This window comes from Bombus pascuorum, chromosome 14, assembly GCF_905332965.1.
Source record: "Bombus pascuorum chromosome 14, iyBomPasc1.1, whole genome shotgun sequence".
In the NCBI taxonomy this organism is placed as follows: domain Eukaryota; kingdom Metazoa; phylum Arthropoda; class Insecta; order Hymenoptera; family Apidae; genus Bombus; species Bombus pascuorum.
The window spans coordinates 9,631,618-9,651,856 of record NC_083501.1 but is presented as its reverse complement, the minus strand read 5'-3'; the positions used below and the strand labels follow the sequence as shown (position 1 = coordinate 9,651,856).

The following is a 20,239-nucleotide window of genomic DNA, read 5'->3' as shown; positions in this document are numbered from 1 at the left end:
TGGAAAGGACGAGTTCGACAAAGGATTTTCAGTGAAGTCAATCAATCGATTGTTTCAATCAGCCGATAATTTTGCACTTACCTTTCTCAAATGAAGCATTTCATATTTAGATTAATTTTGTATCGTTTACGTGTTTTATATGAGTTGAATGGAGCAGGTGTATGTGTTATATTTTAATCCTTTTCCTGTTTCTGTTTTGGTATTTTACTTCTACTTGGAGAGGATTCGTTATTTGCTGAGTAAGATGAAAAACTGTTGCAACGTGAAGAGAGAATTGCTAGGGATTCGTTGAACGATTGTCAAGGTCTTTTTACGATTCTTGTAACTTTCCTCTTCCTCTACTTTTTGTTTCCGTTTGGAGAGGATAAGTTCAGTAGTTTTTGTGAAATAGTTTTGAAGTTTTGTACTTATTTATTTTCAATTAAGTGAAAGATTTATATGAGAATTAAGTGAGAGATCTATGTGTAATGTATTTATTGTATTTTACTTCAGTATATATTTAATATATATATCTGGTATATATTGCATTTTATTTTCAGCTGGAGAAGGTTAGTTATTTATCGAATAAAAAGAAAGATTGATGCAATTTGAGAATCAAGAGTTTGCTAGAAGTTTTTTTGCAATTAATTTGACGATTGTCGGAAATGCTTTTATGATACTTTTACGTTTTCTGTCCTTATACTTTCGTTATTTATGGATCTGAAAGTAAAAGATACAAAAATATTCCATATTTTTATTTCCATTTATAACAAATAGAAACTGTGGAAAATTGTATTGAAAACAGATAAAAGTATTTCCATCAAGAAACCATCATTTTTTCATCAAATATAGAATAGAGATTCGATCTTCCAGCGAGAAGAACTAGACGTATAGGCACTTTATTGGTCACTACCAGGTAGAACTGTCGCTACAAATGGAACGCATCAATGAGTAACCGGTCGCTTGGGTCTTCGATCATAATGTTTCGTAGAAAGCAATCTAACTTGTCGGCCCATTCATTCTTGTACAGCTCCCCTAGTTTTCTGTTTATTTGCTCCTCGTCGATTCAGTAGCTCATGATAAATTAATCGTTATAGCGAAATAAAAGGAACCTGTCTGTCACTTTGAATCTACTTATTGTTTTGCGAAACGATTTTTCTTTCTTTTATTACATTCTGTTAATTTTACAAGATATGAGAAATGCAGTAAGAATAAGATGAATAAAATGCAACATGTTGCACTACGTTCTTGATGTTCTTTAATTACGTAACATAGACTTGAAAATATTGAATATATAATTTTGTTTCGAAATAGATTTAGTTAATATTTAAATGAATGCTTAAATTTTACTTAAAATACTACTTTCGTGACCTATTTCGCTGTTTAACGTACAATAAAAAAATAAAAAAATGGAATAAAAGGAAATCAAATGTCTAGTAAAGTCTTTAAAATTAAAAAAAGAGAGCTTCGTGGCTTCTTTAAACAATTTTAATCATCACCTGGAAAGAAAGAACAAAGAAGTATATATATATATATATAAAAAAAGGGATTTTATGAAACTTTATATTTTATAAAAGAAATTATCATCTGTCGTCGTTTTGAAGTATAAAGCAACTCGAAACAATCTTGCAACTCGGCTCAAAAATTTCCATCATCATCCGCGAAAGAATAGCCCAATTTACGTTGAAAGGGGTTTCTTCGTTTATTACGCTGGAAGAAATTAATTCCATATTTTATTCGTATAATATCTCGTGGGTTCGATTTATTTTTCGACCGAATCCCGGAGTTCTTCGGCGATAAATGTTTGATACGTTCGGCTTTATTTCGAGCGCGGTTCTCATAATCAGTAAAAACCGACCAGAGAAGAAACTCGTTTCTGAATGTAAAGTACCTCCTCAAACTTTCATAACGCCGGATTAAAAAAGCACCTCGAATTTACAATTCCGTCGCATTCGCAATTTTCTTTAAAATACACTGTGGAAACAATCGGGCGGTGTGAGCCAAGAGCGAAATGTGCTATGTACCGCGCTGTCTTCAAATATCGTCAACCAAACTGATAAAACACTCTTTTGTCCTAGTGCCTTTAAAAAAATATTCCCTTGTGCTGCTTTATATTTGTGTTATTTGAATTATTTTAACTATTGATTTTTATTCCTCGTGCTTTGAAACTGTTTTTATATGAATATCAATTATTTTTACTGTTTTTTGTTTCTTTTTTTTTTTGAACAAGGTAAACGATTATATTATCTTGCTAAATATGGTAGGAAATTGAATGCTTCGCGGGCAGTGTCTCGTTATCAAATTTTGAACGAAGGATACAGTGAAAACTCTAAAAAATTCAAAGTATAATACATTGCGCTCAGCTTTATTTTCTCTAAAATCAACGTTGAAAGCTTGCGGTGTAGTTGGTGCACTTGACTAGAAACGCTTCGTAAACCTTTCCCGTGGACGTGAAAAGTTGACAAAGTCAGAAGTTAGCCCATTCTGGGGAAATGCATCTTCGTGTTTAACTTTTGTCCTGATCCCTTGCAATAATCTATGTGTCAGCCTAACTTATCTTCAAAAACTTTCGCAAACATAAGATTCGCCGCAAGTAGAATTTTTTCTTTTCAATTCCTTTAACTGTTAAACCCTTTTGTAAATGCTTTTAGATCGGTACATTGTTGTATGATCATGCGCTAACAATAAATTTTTATGAGTTCATCGTTCTAAATAGAGGACAGATGTACAATACTATGCGGTAATCTTAGGTTATATGAGATAGTGATCTCAGTATAGTAACAAATCATATTTCCAAGAATTCTTTTGCATGTTGTTACAAAAATGTGATTCACGAAAGTATTTAAACACTCACTGAATACTTTTATGAATATACTATGAACATATTACACAAAATATTTTAAAATATCGTTAATACTGAGCGTAAATATGTTTAATGGGATACAAAACTGCATATTTAATTCCGCAACTAAATAAATGAACAGTTTTAATAATATAGAATTTAGTCATATGTAATTAACTATCAAAATTTTTAATAGTTTGTCCCGTGTATAAATTGCTCCTATTTTTATAAATTAAAATATCCTTCATACAAATATTGCCATAAATTAGACTCATCGCATTTCTCAGATACATTGCGATGCATCGTACAAATAGATTCGAAGAATTGAAGAAATCGACCAGAAGTTGAAATTTCTGCAAACAAATTTGCTTCCCAAGCAATAGTTATTCGATGCTTGAGAAATTTCTGCGTTTACGATTCGCCCATAAAACTATAAGCCTATTCGCGTCGGATCGTAAACAGAGAGTAAAGATTTCTAACAATGCACAGTTTCTCGCACGATAAGAGATTCAACAGACTGCAGAAGTACTGGAGAGATTGCTGCGTGGAACAATCACGGCTTTACGGCAGTTTTATTGCCTTTGGACGACTTCTTTATGTCGTTAATTGACGGATTGCTGGAGGTATTGCCAAACAGAAAGCGCGAATGAATTTCAACCATGGTTAAGTCGCTGAGCAAATTTGAGCGGCGAAAAATTTGGGATTGCAATATCTGTATATGAAAGGTGAACGTGCGGTGAATGAATTTTTTCAAATAATTCTGCATATTTTTCTTTTGCCAGTTTTTAATCTGAACGTGTGGATAAAGTTTAGATTGCAAATGTAAATCAGATGTAGATAAAATGTAAATTTTAAAATTAATGTAATTGCTGTTGGTGGGAATACAAAATATTTTAATAATACATTAGAAATATTCTGTACAGATGAGAAATATAAAATAAATAACTCGACAAACTTCTTTGTAAAATATTCTATATTTACTTCATTTAATATATTGTGTAAATATAGCAAACGAATGGTATAAAATAATTCATTTTAAGATTTCTGTAAAGTACAACGTTATGTATATGTCCCGGTGAATGTAACTGCAGTAACGAAGAGCCTTTCTCTATATTTGTAATTCCTTTTTTGACAAATATATTATATATTTATTTTCATTCATCGTCAATCCCCGATTGCTACATAGAACAATCGCGTCTTTGTCATCAACTTCTGGAATCTTTTTAAGAATTCCAATATTATTTAAACTTTCGAAGAAATTAATCTACAACCGTGTAACCACTTTTTGTTCTAAAATCCATCCAAACACTGCGTCTTCAAATGCAAATGGGCTCTTAAAATAAAACGACACTTCCAACTGAGAACTTCCACAGAATCATTTCAGAATTCCAAGTAAAATACGATTACTTTCAAAGTGAAAAAGCAGAAAAACAATAGTCTGACCATTCGCCTGCTTAATACCGGGAACCAGTTCTTTGACGCCTTTGACGCAATCGTTTCGTCGCGATTGCCTCCTCCATGCCATGAGCCGAGGTAATTCCGCTTGTTCTCGCGGTTTTATCGCATCCGTTGGCGGTTCGGCTCACGTGCCAAACGCATGACAAATTCGTACGATCTGGAAATCGTTTACGATCTCGCACATTTTGACGGTTTTAGCCGCACGTTGCGACTGCAGAATTACTTTTCACGTTCCATACCCCCTCCCCCCTTTCATTTTCCTTCCTTTTTTTTACACCCGCTCTCTGTGTGGACGTGAACGACAGACTAGGTTATTGTTTTAAGTGGCACGTAGCTGGCTCGCGATTTGACGCGAAACGAGTGCTACAGCCTCCAGGAATATCGTTTTTGGCACTGGTCGCCGAATTCTTCTCTAGGTGGTCCCTAGAGGACGGCGATAAAATGGCTCACGTGAAATTGACGAGGGTTATCCCATAGTTTGGAGTTCAGCAACTTGAGGAATTGCAGAGGAATTTCGGCAATTAAAAATCCTGGTAGTCCAGTTTCGTAACCGTGAAAACGAAATCATTAGAATTATCAACATTTATTTATCTCCCACACACACACATGCACGCATTCCTCCAACAATAAGCTAGTTTTTAAACCCTAACAAAATACCAAATTATGCAAATAACTGTTATTAATAAAAATACTTATCAGCCGAATATAATAGGGACGATTCGAAAAATAAATAACTTCTTTTAAACTTTAAATCTCATGTAATATCAACATTCGAATGGGTTAGGTAAATGTAGAAATTACCGCGATTTTGTTGTACAGTAACTCCCGATGTCGGTAAAATCAAGTCAAAGGAATGTTATGCAATTAAACAAGCGTCCATTTTCTCCAACTGGGAAACGTATGCAAACGATATTCTAAAAATGTCGACGCGTTAAAATCGCACAATTGGCTGCAAAAGGGAATATCGTGACGCCATTTCCAAGCAACACCCATTTTGGAGCTTGTTAGATTGCTTTTTGGAGGAAGATAATTACACGAATCTCGTCGATCGGATATTTTTAATTAGCCAGACTATTCGCTACGATTGCTTGGCGAAGCAGGGGGATAAACAAATTAATGCAATCGCGTTAAACACTCGATCGAAGGACGAGAGAAAATTATTCCCTTGTAGAGATTCGGAGTTGCACGATTTTTGTACTTCTTTTTTTTTTAACACCCACTCATTACGCCGATAATTGCTATTTTTTTCTGCGCTCAACCAACCGATAAACGAAGTTCGACTAGGGGCGAGCTGCTTTCAATGTAAACTTTTTGTCGTTTGTTTACACGGCTGGCCAGCTGAATAAATTCTGTCGCATTTACATCTTTCACACAGCCGTTCGTTAATGAACTAGCTTTTTTTCAACGCTTTAAATATTCTCTGTAACTTCACCAGGTGATCTCTTAATCAGAATAACGCCGATTATTCGAGCGAAAGGGTATTAAATGCGTAAGATGAAAACCTTTTATACAAAATTTGTTTTTCGAGAAATCTATTGCGTGAATCTTTTGTCTACCTAATGCATTTACTTCATTTACCATAAATTTGGAATCGTTTTTCCAATTGTAGCTAGGATTGTGCTATACCGATTCATTTGCCAATTTGATATTAAAAAGTAAGAATATGAAATTAATTGAGAATTAATTCTGCGCGTTTCAAAGACGATTTTCTCTGAAATGAAGCTTGAAATGAGATAATTTTATTCCATACTTTTGATTTATTCTTGCATAAACGATCATCTTCTGCCTGTATAATACTTTTGACCTCGTTATGTGTAATGAAGGTACTTTAAAGTATACCACTTTCGTTAAAATCCTGTTATAAACTAAATGTGTTTAGAATCCTGATAGTACTTAGGAGTACATGCTACTGCTATGAAGGAACTTCTATGAAGTTCTCATTTCTTGGAAGGAAGTTCTGTTCTCTTGATATCCGTGCGCTGAGAGCTAGCATGTCTAGCATATGCATAGGTGAAGTATATATTTTGAAGTATCTGATTTGAAGAAAATAGTAAAATGTATGAATTACACAGTTCAAGATGCAAAGTGTTGCAATTTAATAGAGAATTGAATGTAGTTTAGTAATTGAGTGAATTTCAATTACTAAATTTTGGTTAAAATACGGGATTGGTAGAATCGCGGAAATATTTCTGAACGAAAGTAATTAAAATTATATACATTAGAGTGCTACATAAACTACTAAATTTTCTTACGGATTAATTCTGATAACATTAAATGTCTATTAATTCTTTGAGTTACACATTGACAACGCGGAATAAATACACGTAATAAACAAAGTAATGCAAACTTTTAATTTTAACTTAAAAAATAATAATCTCTTTGACATGCAGATAACAGCGTAGTATTTTTTCCTTATACATAATATCTTCACTGAGAAAGGGATCGTTGCAGCAAACTTTTACTCCCAACGTTCCGAAATCATCGAACTCACAAGCATTGATTTATCTCTCCTATTTACATTCTTCACCTTAAAGGAAACCGGTAGAAGATACCAATAAAAGCTCTTACACCGCTCTTCCTTCATCTCCCATGAAATACTCTTCGTCTCAAACATAGTTCCACAAGGAAAACCAAACATCAATGGAAACCAATTTCTCTTTTACTCTCGAGCTTTGAAATTTACTGCCTTTCTTTCACCAACTTTGGACCTTTCTATTCCCATAAAATACCCCTCCATATTAAAGAGAACCAAAGAGAAGACATTCGAACATTTTTCACCAGTTTCAAAATTTATATCGGCGTATCCATTAAAACTTTATTGACACTTGATGTCGTAAAACGAGTTACAAAGTCGGATAAAAAAATAGGCGAATTTGCATAAGTTAATTATCACTACTTGGAGTGAATTCTAACAGCAAAAGAAAATTCTGTAACACGTAACTGCAATGGCTACAAAAACTACACAGACTTATTCACCAATGAAACATTATTTTAACAAATCTTACATATAATTTTCACAGTATCGATTTATTTCTAGTCGTATAAAAGTACTACTATTTCCCTAATTTTTTACGATCATACGGAGGTACTATTAATTATTTAATGTTTTATAAACATATGAACGTACTACCAAATGACGTGGAATTTAATATACTCGAATCTAATTAATCAGTATATGTATGCTACAATAAATTCAATGGTGCATACCTCTCGTATCCACTGTACATACGCTCTGCGTATCTTCAAAATCGGATAATCGTTCGAATTTCCGAATTGAGGACTTTCCCTCCTTTCCACGCACGATCTAAGGGAATTCCACGGTAAAACCTTAAAATTCTCAATTACGAAATCTAACATTTTCACCATGCTGTTTTCAAAAATTCTCAACGTGTACGAAACTTATTTTTCCAGGAACCTCCATACAGCTTCTAAGGCTAGATGTGCCGAAGATGGCGGACCCAAGATGGGAGAAGGTGATACTAAAATGCGAGTACGATCTGGGCGGTGAGGATTTGTATTCCGTGAAATGGTACAAGGACGGGGCTGAGTTCTTCAGGTTCATGCCAGGCTCGAGACCTCCAGGCCGTAATTTCTCCGTTGATGGAATATACGTTGACGTGAACAAGAGCGACAGCAAACAGGTGACGCTGTTGGGACAGGCGAACAATCGAAGAGGTTCGTAGAGAAACGCGATTTGTCCCGTTTGCTCGATTTAACGATCGTTGTTCGTGCGTACTCGACGAGGCTTTTGCTTGTGCTATCGTAGTTTGAGGGGAAATTCACGAGCATCTGAGGATCGATGGATTTCGAGGAAAGGGGTGTATCAGGTGAATCATGCGCGACGATCGACTGTCGAGGGTTTGTCGAGCGAGAGGTCGTGAAGCTGTAGCATCGAAAGCAGCGCAATTTACCAAGAAATTATGCGGTTTAATGTGCACTGAGTGTTGATAAATTGTTAACTGCTGCGGGGAGTATTTCGAGCTGAATTGAATGTCGACGAGGTTGCGCGTTTCAGGTTCTGTATTGGTTTGCGCATTTCAATGCCGGTAAGAGTAGGATGCTCTATCGCGATTTGTTTCTACGAATTCTTAATTTTCTTGCGAGGTTTCAAGCATCCTGCATTCGGATATCATCTGGATCCTTTTGTAGAATTAAAGTAATATTGTTAGTGAAATTTAAAAAATTGTTTGGTATAATAAGAATTGAGATTGATGATAAAACAACCAAAATTTTAAAAATAGATCTTGGTAGTTTTTGTAAGACATTTAATTTTATGAAAATCTTTTACAAGGAAAACTTAAGAAAAAGAGTGTAAAATATAGAATCGGAAGTTTTTCTCTTCAACGCTAATAAATTTCATTATCATTCCTAATATATCTTTTCTTCCGACTTTTCAACTCATTAAACTCGCATACATCTTTCCCATCATCTTTTATCCATTTATCATACAGGCTAAATTATTGAATTTGTATTTCTAGCTTTACATTTAATTACCTTTAGCCGTTCAGACACCTAGAACTCACGTTTTCCATCATTTCTTTACATCCATTTAAGTTTTTCATCCAAAATACAGTAAGAAATGCGAATAATAGGAAATTACCTGCACTATTATATTCCTTAATCTTGCAATTAACTATCTTCATTCGCTCAAACAGTGAAAATTCCTTCTCCTTCTTTTTATCCTCATATCAAACTACAATACATTTTCTTAATGTCTAAGCAAACGTGAAACAGGAAAAACAAATCTTCTTGAAACTCGATTTTTTCGCAATTTTAGATTAAAATCGAAACAGTAATTCTGCGAGATCTTACGAAACTTCAGGCGATGAAAGTTAACGCGCTGCCTGAAATTTCACTTAAATAACCAACGAACTTTCCTTGTCGCGAATGAAACTGGCCCCTATTAAATTTCTATTCCCGCCCATTTTTCACTGGTCCACGAGGATCCACGTTCTTCCACCATCCTTACGCCTGCTATTAGGTTTCTAATCTTCAAGGTGCTTGCATTCGAGCTTTCAAAGTAGTCTGCGTAACTTTCTTAATTCTTTATAATCGAAAAGGCTGATCTTGTGATGAATTTCCACGGCGTGATGCCTTATTCTTTGCTATTTAGCTTCGTTCGTCGACGATGTTTTTCTAGAACAACGTTCACCGACGTTTTACAAATCTTGTTACTTAAATTTAAGAAAAAGGTGTATTTAATGGAGCGAAGAAAATTGTATTAACCCTTTGTTCTATGACTCACTAAAGGAATAAAAGCTACTCCAGAAAACATGTTTTTTAAAACTTGAACTTGTATACGTTTCACCTGTATTTTTATTGTTCTCTTATCGCTCTTTCATTAAAATAAAAAGATTATTTTAAAATATTTGAAAATTGACTCTGTTCGTACAATAATATCTTATCAAGCTATAGAATGTAAAAATCTATGGATCCATCCTCTTTCGAATATTTAATTCAGCACAGATTAAACACCCAAAGGCTTAAAAATAGATTTTTCAGAATATTGTAATTTAACTATATCCAGATATAATTGTCGAAAATTTGTCTAATGAAATTTCGTTCGATACAAAATTGCAATTCAAAATAACCATATTGATTTTCCAGAAAATATTTTGCAACTCCCTCGAGAGTCACGTTCCACAGATTGGAAATCTAAATAAAATCTGAAGTATGCTTTTCAAATCAGTCTCGCAAAAAGAAACACGAGTTCGTGTTTAACCTCGTCGATGGGGTAACGGCAACTATCGAACGTTTCCTTAAAAGGAATTAGAGCATGTTGTAAGTCGTAAAAGAGGAAACTGACAGCATGGTAATTTTGTCTGCGCTAAGGCTTTTTTGAGATTGATGCTGTCGAGAAATGTTTAGGAGTGATTCGTTTCATCTAGATATTGTTCGTATGGATTCGACGAGAAGAAAAGTTTTGGATAGGGATGATCGATAGAGAGGCTGTGTAAAAGAAATTTTTGAAGTTATAAATTATGCAGAAATATATATTTTTTAAGAGATGGCATAGAGTATTTGAAAACAACTTCTTTCTGATTTCATATCAGAGAAAGAAAATGTAATACCGTATCATAATAATCACTTGATATTTCGAGATAAACGAAAGTATAGAAAGTAAGAAAATAATTTTGTTTCCTTTTCCATTTCAAAACACTGGTTCGTTATTTCAATATTACTCCGTAATTGTTTAATATTCTTGAATTAATCCTCTTGCATTTCTCACCTTTGTGGAAATACCATACGAATACATAAAAAGTCATATTGCGTTAAAGATCAATAGATCGAAACAATAGCAAGACATATTGTAATATTTGAGAAAGAAGTTAATTTTCATGGTAATGAAGTATTGTTAATTCGATACAGTAAAGAGCAACAGATTAATTCGATTTATTCGTTTAAATATCCTCTTTAGCTGTTATTCAGGGAATTAGGGTCTTAACAGAGATAGGGGAATGCAAAGTTTTTTCAATTTAAACGCTCATTAATTAAACACGCGTTAATCGGTAGGACATCAGTGAATCCATTCGATACGAGCAGGGAGTACAATTTATTGGGATTTTTTACCTGTGCACATGATTATTATACGTTGTATTAAAAGTTTTAATCATTGTTCGCGCATTGTTGTTATATAAATACAGTTGGATTCATTATCAGTCACGAATGGATTATAAGCTTTGTTTTTCCCTCGCTATCCGTTATGTGTATTATTTCACTCTTGTTTTATTGATTCCATATTGAGAGAAATTTTCTGTCATGAAATCTACATCCGAAAAATGTTCGTGTCATTTAAAATAGATTAAAAGTTATTCTATCCAATACTTTACAGTAACAGAAGTCCTTATATTATCCCTTCGGTTCTCAATTATTCCTCTTCTTTTATATCCAACGAATATTTCGTATACGTATGTAATATTTGTATTCGATATTTTTCAAGAAAGTGACTCGAAAAATATTTTTCCGATATTCGAAAAAAAATATTTTTGTACTATTGTGGTAGGTTATACTTTTTTGAGTTTCTAACGTTGCTTTTACTTTTCGAGGAATAGGATTTATTTATAAGAAAAGGATTCAGAAAAATTGACCAAGATGAAGGTACGAAGGCGCTCCAGTCAGCGACGTATTAATCGAATAAAATAAAATAAAGAACAGCGATGTAACAAAGTAATTTACACGACAGGTAAGGTGAACCTCATGGGATCGTATGGTTGCGAGGTGTCCTCGGAGGGGCCGAGTTTTCTTACAATCTACGGCGAGGCAAACATGAGCGTTGCTATCCCGCCAAAGGAACGACCCAGTCTGCGCGGTCTTCGACCGTCTTACGAAGTGGGTGAGACACTCCAAGCGGAATGCAGTTCCGCGGCCAGCTACCCTCCAGCCCAGCTCGTCTTTATCCTCAACGGGAAAGAGGTAAGAGAAAGAAAGAGTTTTATGAGAATATACGGGTATTAGAGCCTGGAGAGACATTTCGTTGCCATCCGTGAACTTCAGAATTCCTGATTGTAGTCGGCCTGGAAAAACGACTCGCTCGAGGCGGACTTCTTTTTCCTCAACTCCCTTCCGCGATTCTGATTTTTCCCTCATGTGTCTTTTCGCTTGTGGGTTCGTTTATTTAGTTCAACGCTTTAACAGTGGATCCTGTTGAATTTCTTGACATATTAGGAATTGGATAATTATCGATTTAATTGTAATACAATTTAATATCATCCATGTAATTCAATTAATTTTTATTTCTTTCTCCTCGTTCGTTTAATTTAAAGTTTCGGAAGTTTTGAATCCACTCTATTTCACTTAATATCACTTTGTTAATCATTCGACCTTACAACGTGGATCATAATTTAGACCTTCGATTCTTCATCCAAACGAAACTCGTCAATTTGTATCCTTGAGAACAAGCTGTCGTCATGCTTCTTCCAAATTTTGGCTCGATTTAACCCGCTGAGAACCGCTGAATTTTCCTGACACTGTTATGAACGAGCACTTGCCCTGTTTCTCGCGATTTAACACACTGCATGTCGTGTATAAACATTTATTATCTGTAAAACAGCGCGAGGTACGTGCGGTCCGTTTGATCGCGCGATATCCAATGTGAAATACGGTGCAGTCTATCCTAATGTATCGCCTAGACCAGATACACGAAGAAAGGTGCTCTCAGGCGATTCTCTGATCTCAATGTTTATCGTTTCCTTGACAAACGATCGTCTGTGACGATAAATATGATTCCGTCCCACTTTGTTTTAAAGAATCGTTCTTGTATCGAGGTCGATGTTTCACATTGCTTGTTTCAATATTAAAACTGTCTTAATTGCATTCTTCTTTTTCAAAAGATTTTCTAGCCATTAAACAAACGGGTTTTCTAAAGTATGTTTGTTTTAAATGTTTGATTAAGTATTTTTGTAAGTACTAAAAATACGAAAACATGTTTCGGATGAAAGTTCGATTTGATGGAGGAAACTTAACAAGATATCTTGATTTTTCTTTTATATTCTCAATTAAACAGATTTCAATGACACTGTAGCTTTCTTAAATGGAATTAAGATATCTGGATCGAAAAATTTAGTTTAAAGGGTATTTTAACTCTAATCTCGTAAGACTTATCATATGAAAAACAAGGAAAAGAAATAATATCTAAATATAGAAAATAAATGGTAATATTATGTATTGAAGGATCAATTTTTAGAAAAAATACGGGTAATGGGTATGCATGGATATTTAATCTGTTTTTTCTTAATTGGAGAATTTTTTGTATAAAAATGAAAACAGTAATTATTCACGTGGAATTATTTTAATTAAAAACAATGATGAATATTGAATTCTTTTAATTGAGAGACGACATTCACAAACGATACTGAATTATTTTTGAATTAAGGATTGAACAATCGTTTCATGAATTTTTAGTTATTTTAAATCGGGAACAACAACTCGACTACGGATGTTCAAACATTTCTGAGAAATTTCAAAATGCAAAAATTTCAGGACTAGATACAATGTACGCAAAACTATATAAAGTATTTAGTGTATGTGACAAGTATATAAACGGATATTTTGTAATAAAACAAACAAATATATATATGTATACATAAAAAGATACTTTAGAATATTAGAATCAAATAAATATATCGATTTACATAAAAACATTAATTTTTATAAACGTCTATAATCCGATAATATTGTACATCAATCTGCAACATTGCTGAGTGAACAGGAACACGATTAAATTGATCGAAAAAATTGATAGATTTTGATTGAGGCGTAGAAACTTACAAACATAGAAACTTCCCCAGTTGGAATGGTCTCTCGAAATTGACGGTGTCGTAAACGCAACAACGTAAAACAACGAGCGTTGAATTGGAATGGGGTGAGGATTGAGAGTAGAAAGTCCTGGAAATTAAGAGAACGCGCGATGCCTTTGAATTGCAAATTCAACGCTAGCAAAGGATATAAAATCATGGGAACCGGTTAAAAGGTGCTCGTTTAGTGTTCTTGCGACCGCGCCCCTTTATTCAGGCCCCTTAAAAAGTTCGTCGTGGTGGGGCATGGAGAAATTAAAACCGTCAGTTTAGACTCGAGCATACTTTTAAAGTTGCTTACTGTGCATTCAGCTGCTGTTTTCGTTTTTAAAAAAATAACAGACGGAAAGCTGCCCTATTAAATTTGCCTCAACCATCAGCCGAGAAAGTCAGTTTAGTTAGATGGTCGGTTAACGTCTTGCGTATTGCGATGGTGTTTTAAGAGCTGTTATTAATTGAAGGCGGATTTTTATGAAAATTGATATTTTTATGCACGCAATTAAAGAAACAGGACTTAAATAGAAATTTGTTTTATCTACTAAGAATTATGACAAACACTCTACTTTGGATATTTTATATTCTTTTGTATATTATGTGCATTCTATGCATTTTTGCGTCTTCAAATTTCCCATAAATGCTTAAAAACTTGCATTCTAAATATTCATTTCTTTTCTCTGCATTATAACATAGAGAATTATTCAACGATATTTTTAAACAATTAATCATCCTGTTGGAATTATGATAACCATATCCAGCTTAATTTTATCTATTAATCTGTATCAATGGTTCCTATTAATTAATTCCTATTAATTTAAATTCACTTTAACATTTAAAATGACTCGTGTCTAAACTGCGCATTAATAATCCATTAAATCCATGCATCCCCTAATTGATCAAATTTCTCTAGTCATCCAAATACGTTATCTTAACGTCCCTCCATTAACCAGAAAATTTAGTGCAGAATTCTCTAGTATACTCGCCATTCATCTCTCCACTCTTGCATGAAATTTCACCTCGAAAGACGAGGATCATCTCACTACCATCTCACTCTCACTATCACCCTCTGTCATCAACAGGTGAACAAAGTGTTGACCAGAGAATTGCCAAGCTCAGCCTCCTCAGAGGATAACATCGTATCCTCGACGCGACTAGGGCTGACTCTACGTCTGGAACGACACCATTTCCCCGGAGGAACTTTGAATCTCAGCTGTCAGTCCACTTTGCCAGGGATCATGGACGCGAGGGCGCTTGAGAGAACGGAAACCGCAACGTTGGCCGCCAGCAATCAACGACTGGCGCAAGAACCACCTAGATCCGGATGCATCGTAAACCTTCCATCCCTGTTCGTCATGACCTGCTGTTTCTTACTGCGATCGTTTAATCACGGTATATTAGCACTTTCTTATGTTTAACCAACGACCAGTTGGAAATCGCCACTGGAGCTCGTTCGATCGTTCTGGGATCACTTTGTTCGGTAATGTTGCTTTACAGGCTTGGGTATACTCTAATTGAAATATAAATAAAAATATTGTATCGTTTTAGATACTTTATTAGTTTTATTTTGTGCTAACTATTTTGTGCTAAAATTCGATAATCGTATATTTTATGTTTTAGTCAATTCTTTCAAACAAAAGTATAAATAATTTAGATTTTAATATAAAATTGAATTTTAAATGGCATGTGTTTGAAACTTATGTGGTACAACTAGATTGTTATATAATATATATAACAAGATTTGCATTCAGAGTAATTTTATATCTAATTATGTTTTAATAATACGCATTCGAAAAATTATGAAATAATCGGTTCTCGAATATTTTATTTACATAAAACATATTCACGACTATCAATCGAATATGCCCAAACTTGTTGCCTCTCAAATATCGAAAGAAGCCAAAAGATCCAACTTTTCTTTACTGTTAGTGTGTGATTTCGCGAAATCATTTTTGCTCCTGCGAAATCTCTCGTTGATATTTCGCGCGAGCAGTTTTTAAGAAATTTCCTTAATTTTTCAATGCAACTGAAAATTAAAAGAAATTAAATTTCGCTAGCCTTTTTAAATTTTATGCCGATATTAGTCAGAAAAACGAGTTTTTTTTTAATTCTTCGCTATCACTGTGAAATTCATCGTATCACAGAAAATTGCTCGCATTAGACGCCTTCTCGGTCACATTCGCGGGCAAAATTTTTTTCTTAACTTTTCATCGACAAAGAGAAAATTTTACAAAAAAAAAGAAGAGATAAAATTACTGTTGCTAGGCTTTTTGAATTCGTTTGTTAGGCGAAAATTAGCCTCGAAACGAATTTTTTCTTCACTGCCACTATGAAATTTCGTTGCTCATGCAGAAAAGACTCTTGTTAATGTAATTTCACGAAGAAATTTTACGTACGCGCATGTAATATGTTAATATACGTGTGAATAAATACATAGGATGAATAAAGTACGTGAAGTATATGATTGAAGTATATCGATGGTCATGTAGAGGAGATGGAAAGCAAAGATGAAAAAGCTCTATAGCAATATAATTTAATTGAAACAGCGAGTCGTTCACGCGAGACGCGACATTGTACATAGTGTATGATTGTGAATTAGATTTACGACGGTGTGTAATTAAAAAGAAAAAAAATGGGAGGGTGGATCGGGGTAAACACGGTGAAAGTAAGCAGGAGAATTCATTAGGAACTCGATGAGGATGGAGTGATATCACAATCACGCGACGTGTGATTCGTTTTACGAATATTAAAAAATAAAGCGAGAGAGTGATTGGTATCGCACGACAAAAGGCATAAATTTGAATCGATTGACGATTGAAGTATAGGGTGATTCACGTTTATGGCGTTCGGGATAATTAAACTGTTCTTTTTTTTCTCTTGGATCTCTCGACGCATCCTTTTTGGTGGCGTACAAGAATTTATATATACATACATAAATATATTATATATATACATATACGTATATGTATACACGATGATGAATTCGTCATATTTACGTTTTATTGTAATTTTACATGATCCATATCTGATCGTTATGACATTTCAAACAATAAAGAGAAACGTCAGGCAGAATTTTCTTCGTGTTCTTTTACTTTGAAACCTTCCCTTCTAGAATTTGGGAATCAGGTAAGATTGCCATTTGACATTAAAATTTTTTAATATTCCACATATTTGTATATCATATATCGTAATTTAATGTTATTTTAATTTAGGTTTGAGAAATTTTTATATTTTTGGACTCTCTTGCACAATTGTACCAATGTTACGCCACGAGGCTCAGTATAGATCGTATTTCTAACCGTCGCTCGCGGTCCTCCAGCGTCGCAGACATATCCTATTATCTGCCCGACAAAAAACATACAATGTATCGACGAGCGTATGGTTGCCGCCTGGCCGCGAGTTCGATTTCGGTCCGTTCTTTATTCTCACAAAGAAGTCGGCCTATGTGATCATCGGCACGAGCGGTGGCGTGATCTGAGCGTAGTGGAGGTTGTCTCCCCGAAAGACAAAGAATCGGTCTAAGGTCAATCAGTCTCATACGAATATTCATACTGCAAACATCGAGAAATATCAGAAGTCGAGTCGAATCACTAACTGTATTTATCACGAAACAAGTTGTGACGTCTTTACCATCATTTACTTTGTTGTTAAAAATACATGCTATATTAACCTGTTAACACAGTGTTAAATTCATTGAACCACCCCTGTTATCTTAATCAAAACACGGGAAACGACTATTTCGCGGCGTCGACTACACGAATTGTAGCGAGAATTTATGTCTCTCGCTGACGCGTTTTCCTCGCGACCGCGTCTCTCCGCGAACGGTCGTAACAACCAATACTATTGTATTACTGAAATTTTATAAATCACGAATCATCTTATTGTCCCGTTTGATATAAAATTGCAAAAGGGAATTCTATAATTTAAATAACTTACAATTCGTCAATTTAATAATATATTAACTGATAAATTATTATGCAAGAGCGTACTGTAGCGTGTATATATGCATGTATTTTAATATACAATACACAAAGGATTATGAAAGTGGAGTTATGATAAAAATGGATAGGTATATATATAAATAGGTATTAATTATGTTTTCAATAAAAGATAACATTGTTTCGTAAAGACGGCATCCTATTTTTAACAACTGCAAAAGCATTATAATAAAATTGATAAATCTAATATTAGTTCAAATTAAGTATTTTCTTCATTCACAGATATACAACTTTCATATTTCTAGCTAACTGCTAAAGTAGAGGATGTGAGAAACACATGAAGAGAAATAACGCAATTAAACATAGTAGAAAGCGGTGTTATGCGGTATTGTAACGTAAACCATAAATTACATCGGTTACTAGGTTTGGCTATTCCCATAAACCTCCCTATCTCTTCCTCGAATCATAATCCAAGCCCTTAGAGCCCTTACATAACATTAATTCACTCAATATTTTACGTAACTGCTTAAATACACTTCCAGGTGTTACATGGGTCCGTTATCTGCATCTCGTACTACAATTGCGTATGTATAAAATACAGTTCTTGTTAAGTTTCATAATCTTATCACTTAATACAATCGTAAATTCGCGCTAGACTCACTAATGCTTAAAAGTCTTCCAATTATAATTTTCGTATTCATATCATAAGCCCACGGTCATAGCCACATTATAACGTTCATTGTATTAAAAAATACTGTTAGCTTCCCCTTCTGTCACTTTTTATTCCTTTAGCTTTACTCTTTCGGTAGATACTATCATCTGAAATAAATACTCTGTCTTTTATTATTTTTCTTTAAAATTGCCACATGATTCCCTAATACATTATTTTTCTCCTTAAGAATTTCATTTCTTCCTTTTTCTCCCTTTTTTAGTCGTTCTTAAACATATTTGATACTATATCAAGTCTTCCATTAAAACTGTCATCTAAACTCTTAAAATATTACTTTCTCCTCTCAGAAATAATGTTCTCTACCTTTCTTCCCTTTTCTTAATAATTTTCTGAAATATCCGACACTACACCGACTATTCCATTAAGATTGTCACCAAATTCTTTAAAAATTTATTTTCCTTTTCTTACTCTCCATCTCTTACCACAAAATATTTCATAAAAATTCGACGTTTTCCATAAAAATTGTTACCGAAATTCTTACAAAAGTTATCCACTTTTCCAGAACTTTCTTCTTCCATCTTTTTCCTTAAACTTTTCGTTATTAACTCCATACGATGTATAAACTATCAAGACCAGTGATTGTTACTCTTTAAAAATCTATTAAACTCATTATTATTACATATTAACTACATAACCATTAGATAAACTACTATACATAAGATCCACGTAAGACAGCTTCTTCTAAAACCGTGCCGCGCTTCTCGCAGCACGTCGTTATTTTAATCAAGATGAAGTATCGGTCTTTCTCATTAAAAAACAAATAATAGAAGGCATATTTTCGCAAAAAAAAAAAAAAAAAAACACTATCCCACCTATCCTACTGAATTCCAATTTTCAATGTACATATTGTTCCTTCTCCGCCAGTTTTCATTTCCGGTAGCACAGGTCTTCACCAATGAATTACCTTGGATCGTCAGGATCGCGGCCCTCCTCGATAACAGGTTCGCCGGGATAAAAGCGATTAGAGATGGCAAAAGGGGAGGAACGATTTAGCAGGCGGTAAACAGTCGAAACGGGAAATCCAAATCCCGCCAGGAGGGATTTCCGGTAGCTCGATCATCCCCTTCCAATTCTCAAACCATCCACTAGCCGAAGTATACCGACTTCGACCTATCGGCCGAGAATTCACAGGCTTCTCTTCCTTCCCGATTCGATTTCCAGATTAATTAAGGATAGCTGGCCTGAAAGGACGCCCTCGAGGATCCTTTCGAGCGTCGAGCTTCCGAGGAAAGGCGTAACGAGACACCGATTCGTGTCCGTTTCACGAGACACCGAACACGATAATGACATTTTTTCGCCGATTCTCAACGACTAGGCCACGGTAGCACGTTAATGAGAAACGACCATTGGTCCCTCTGATACGAATTCGTGTCCCTGCCACTTAAGGGAATGGTTAACAGCTGCTTCGATCGACAAAAGGGGCTCTGTTGGCCTAGTCACGATCCGTTACAGCTAGGAGATGGGCTCGTTTGCGATACATGGGGAAACGGTTCGAGTTGATCGATTCAATTGATGGTTGACAATGGCCTACGGCTTCTCGATGCGGTCTGTGTGCTCGTTAGGATAATAGAACGTTGTTGTAGGGTTATTCTTTTCATGATCGATGGACAGAGTTTGAAAGTTTATCGATATTATCGACATATTGGAATTTGCAGATAAAATCTTTAGTCATTGAACATACGATTGAGTTATTATAAATTCATTACTATAGTCATAGTTGCAATGCATCTACGGCTACTTGCTGTAATCTGTGTCTCGATGAAGTTTAAGGGCTGTTTAGGGATAGTTCAATATCTCCAAGATGTTGGAATTTGCACAATAATATACTATACAATTAATTATATCAGTGAATCTTGAGAAAACTAGAGACTCGACTTAAATCACGGGGATTTCTATCGTACGTAATTTTTTCAACTTTATAATTCTGTAAAGCTTGACTAATTTTATTACCAAACTTTTACTGTTACTCAAAAGAATTTATTAACACAGGCGACTTATTATTCGC

The 20,239-nt window shown here is 34.5% G+C and overlaps 1 protein-coding gene across 1 annotated transcript in view; it reads left to right on the top strand.

Annotated features, from left to right (window-relative positions):
- The window catches only part of LOC132913973 (uncharacterized), a 92,888-nt gene extending 76,250 nt beyond the window's left edge, over nucleotides 1-16,638 (top strand). Inside the window, exons 2-4 of the mRNA XM_060972685.1 lie at nucleotides 7,691-7,954; nucleotides 11,463-11,692; nucleotides 14,649-16,638. Of these exons, the coding sequence (XP_060828668.1) occupies nucleotides 7,691-7,954; nucleotides 11,463-11,692; nucleotides 14,649-14,984 (830 nt within the window). The 3' untranslated portion in view covers nucleotides 14,985-16,638. The remainder of the gene's footprint in view (nucleotides 1-7,690; nucleotides 7,955-11,462; nucleotides 11,693-14,648) is intronic.
- Nucleotides 16,639-20,239: the final 3,601 nt, after the last annotated feature.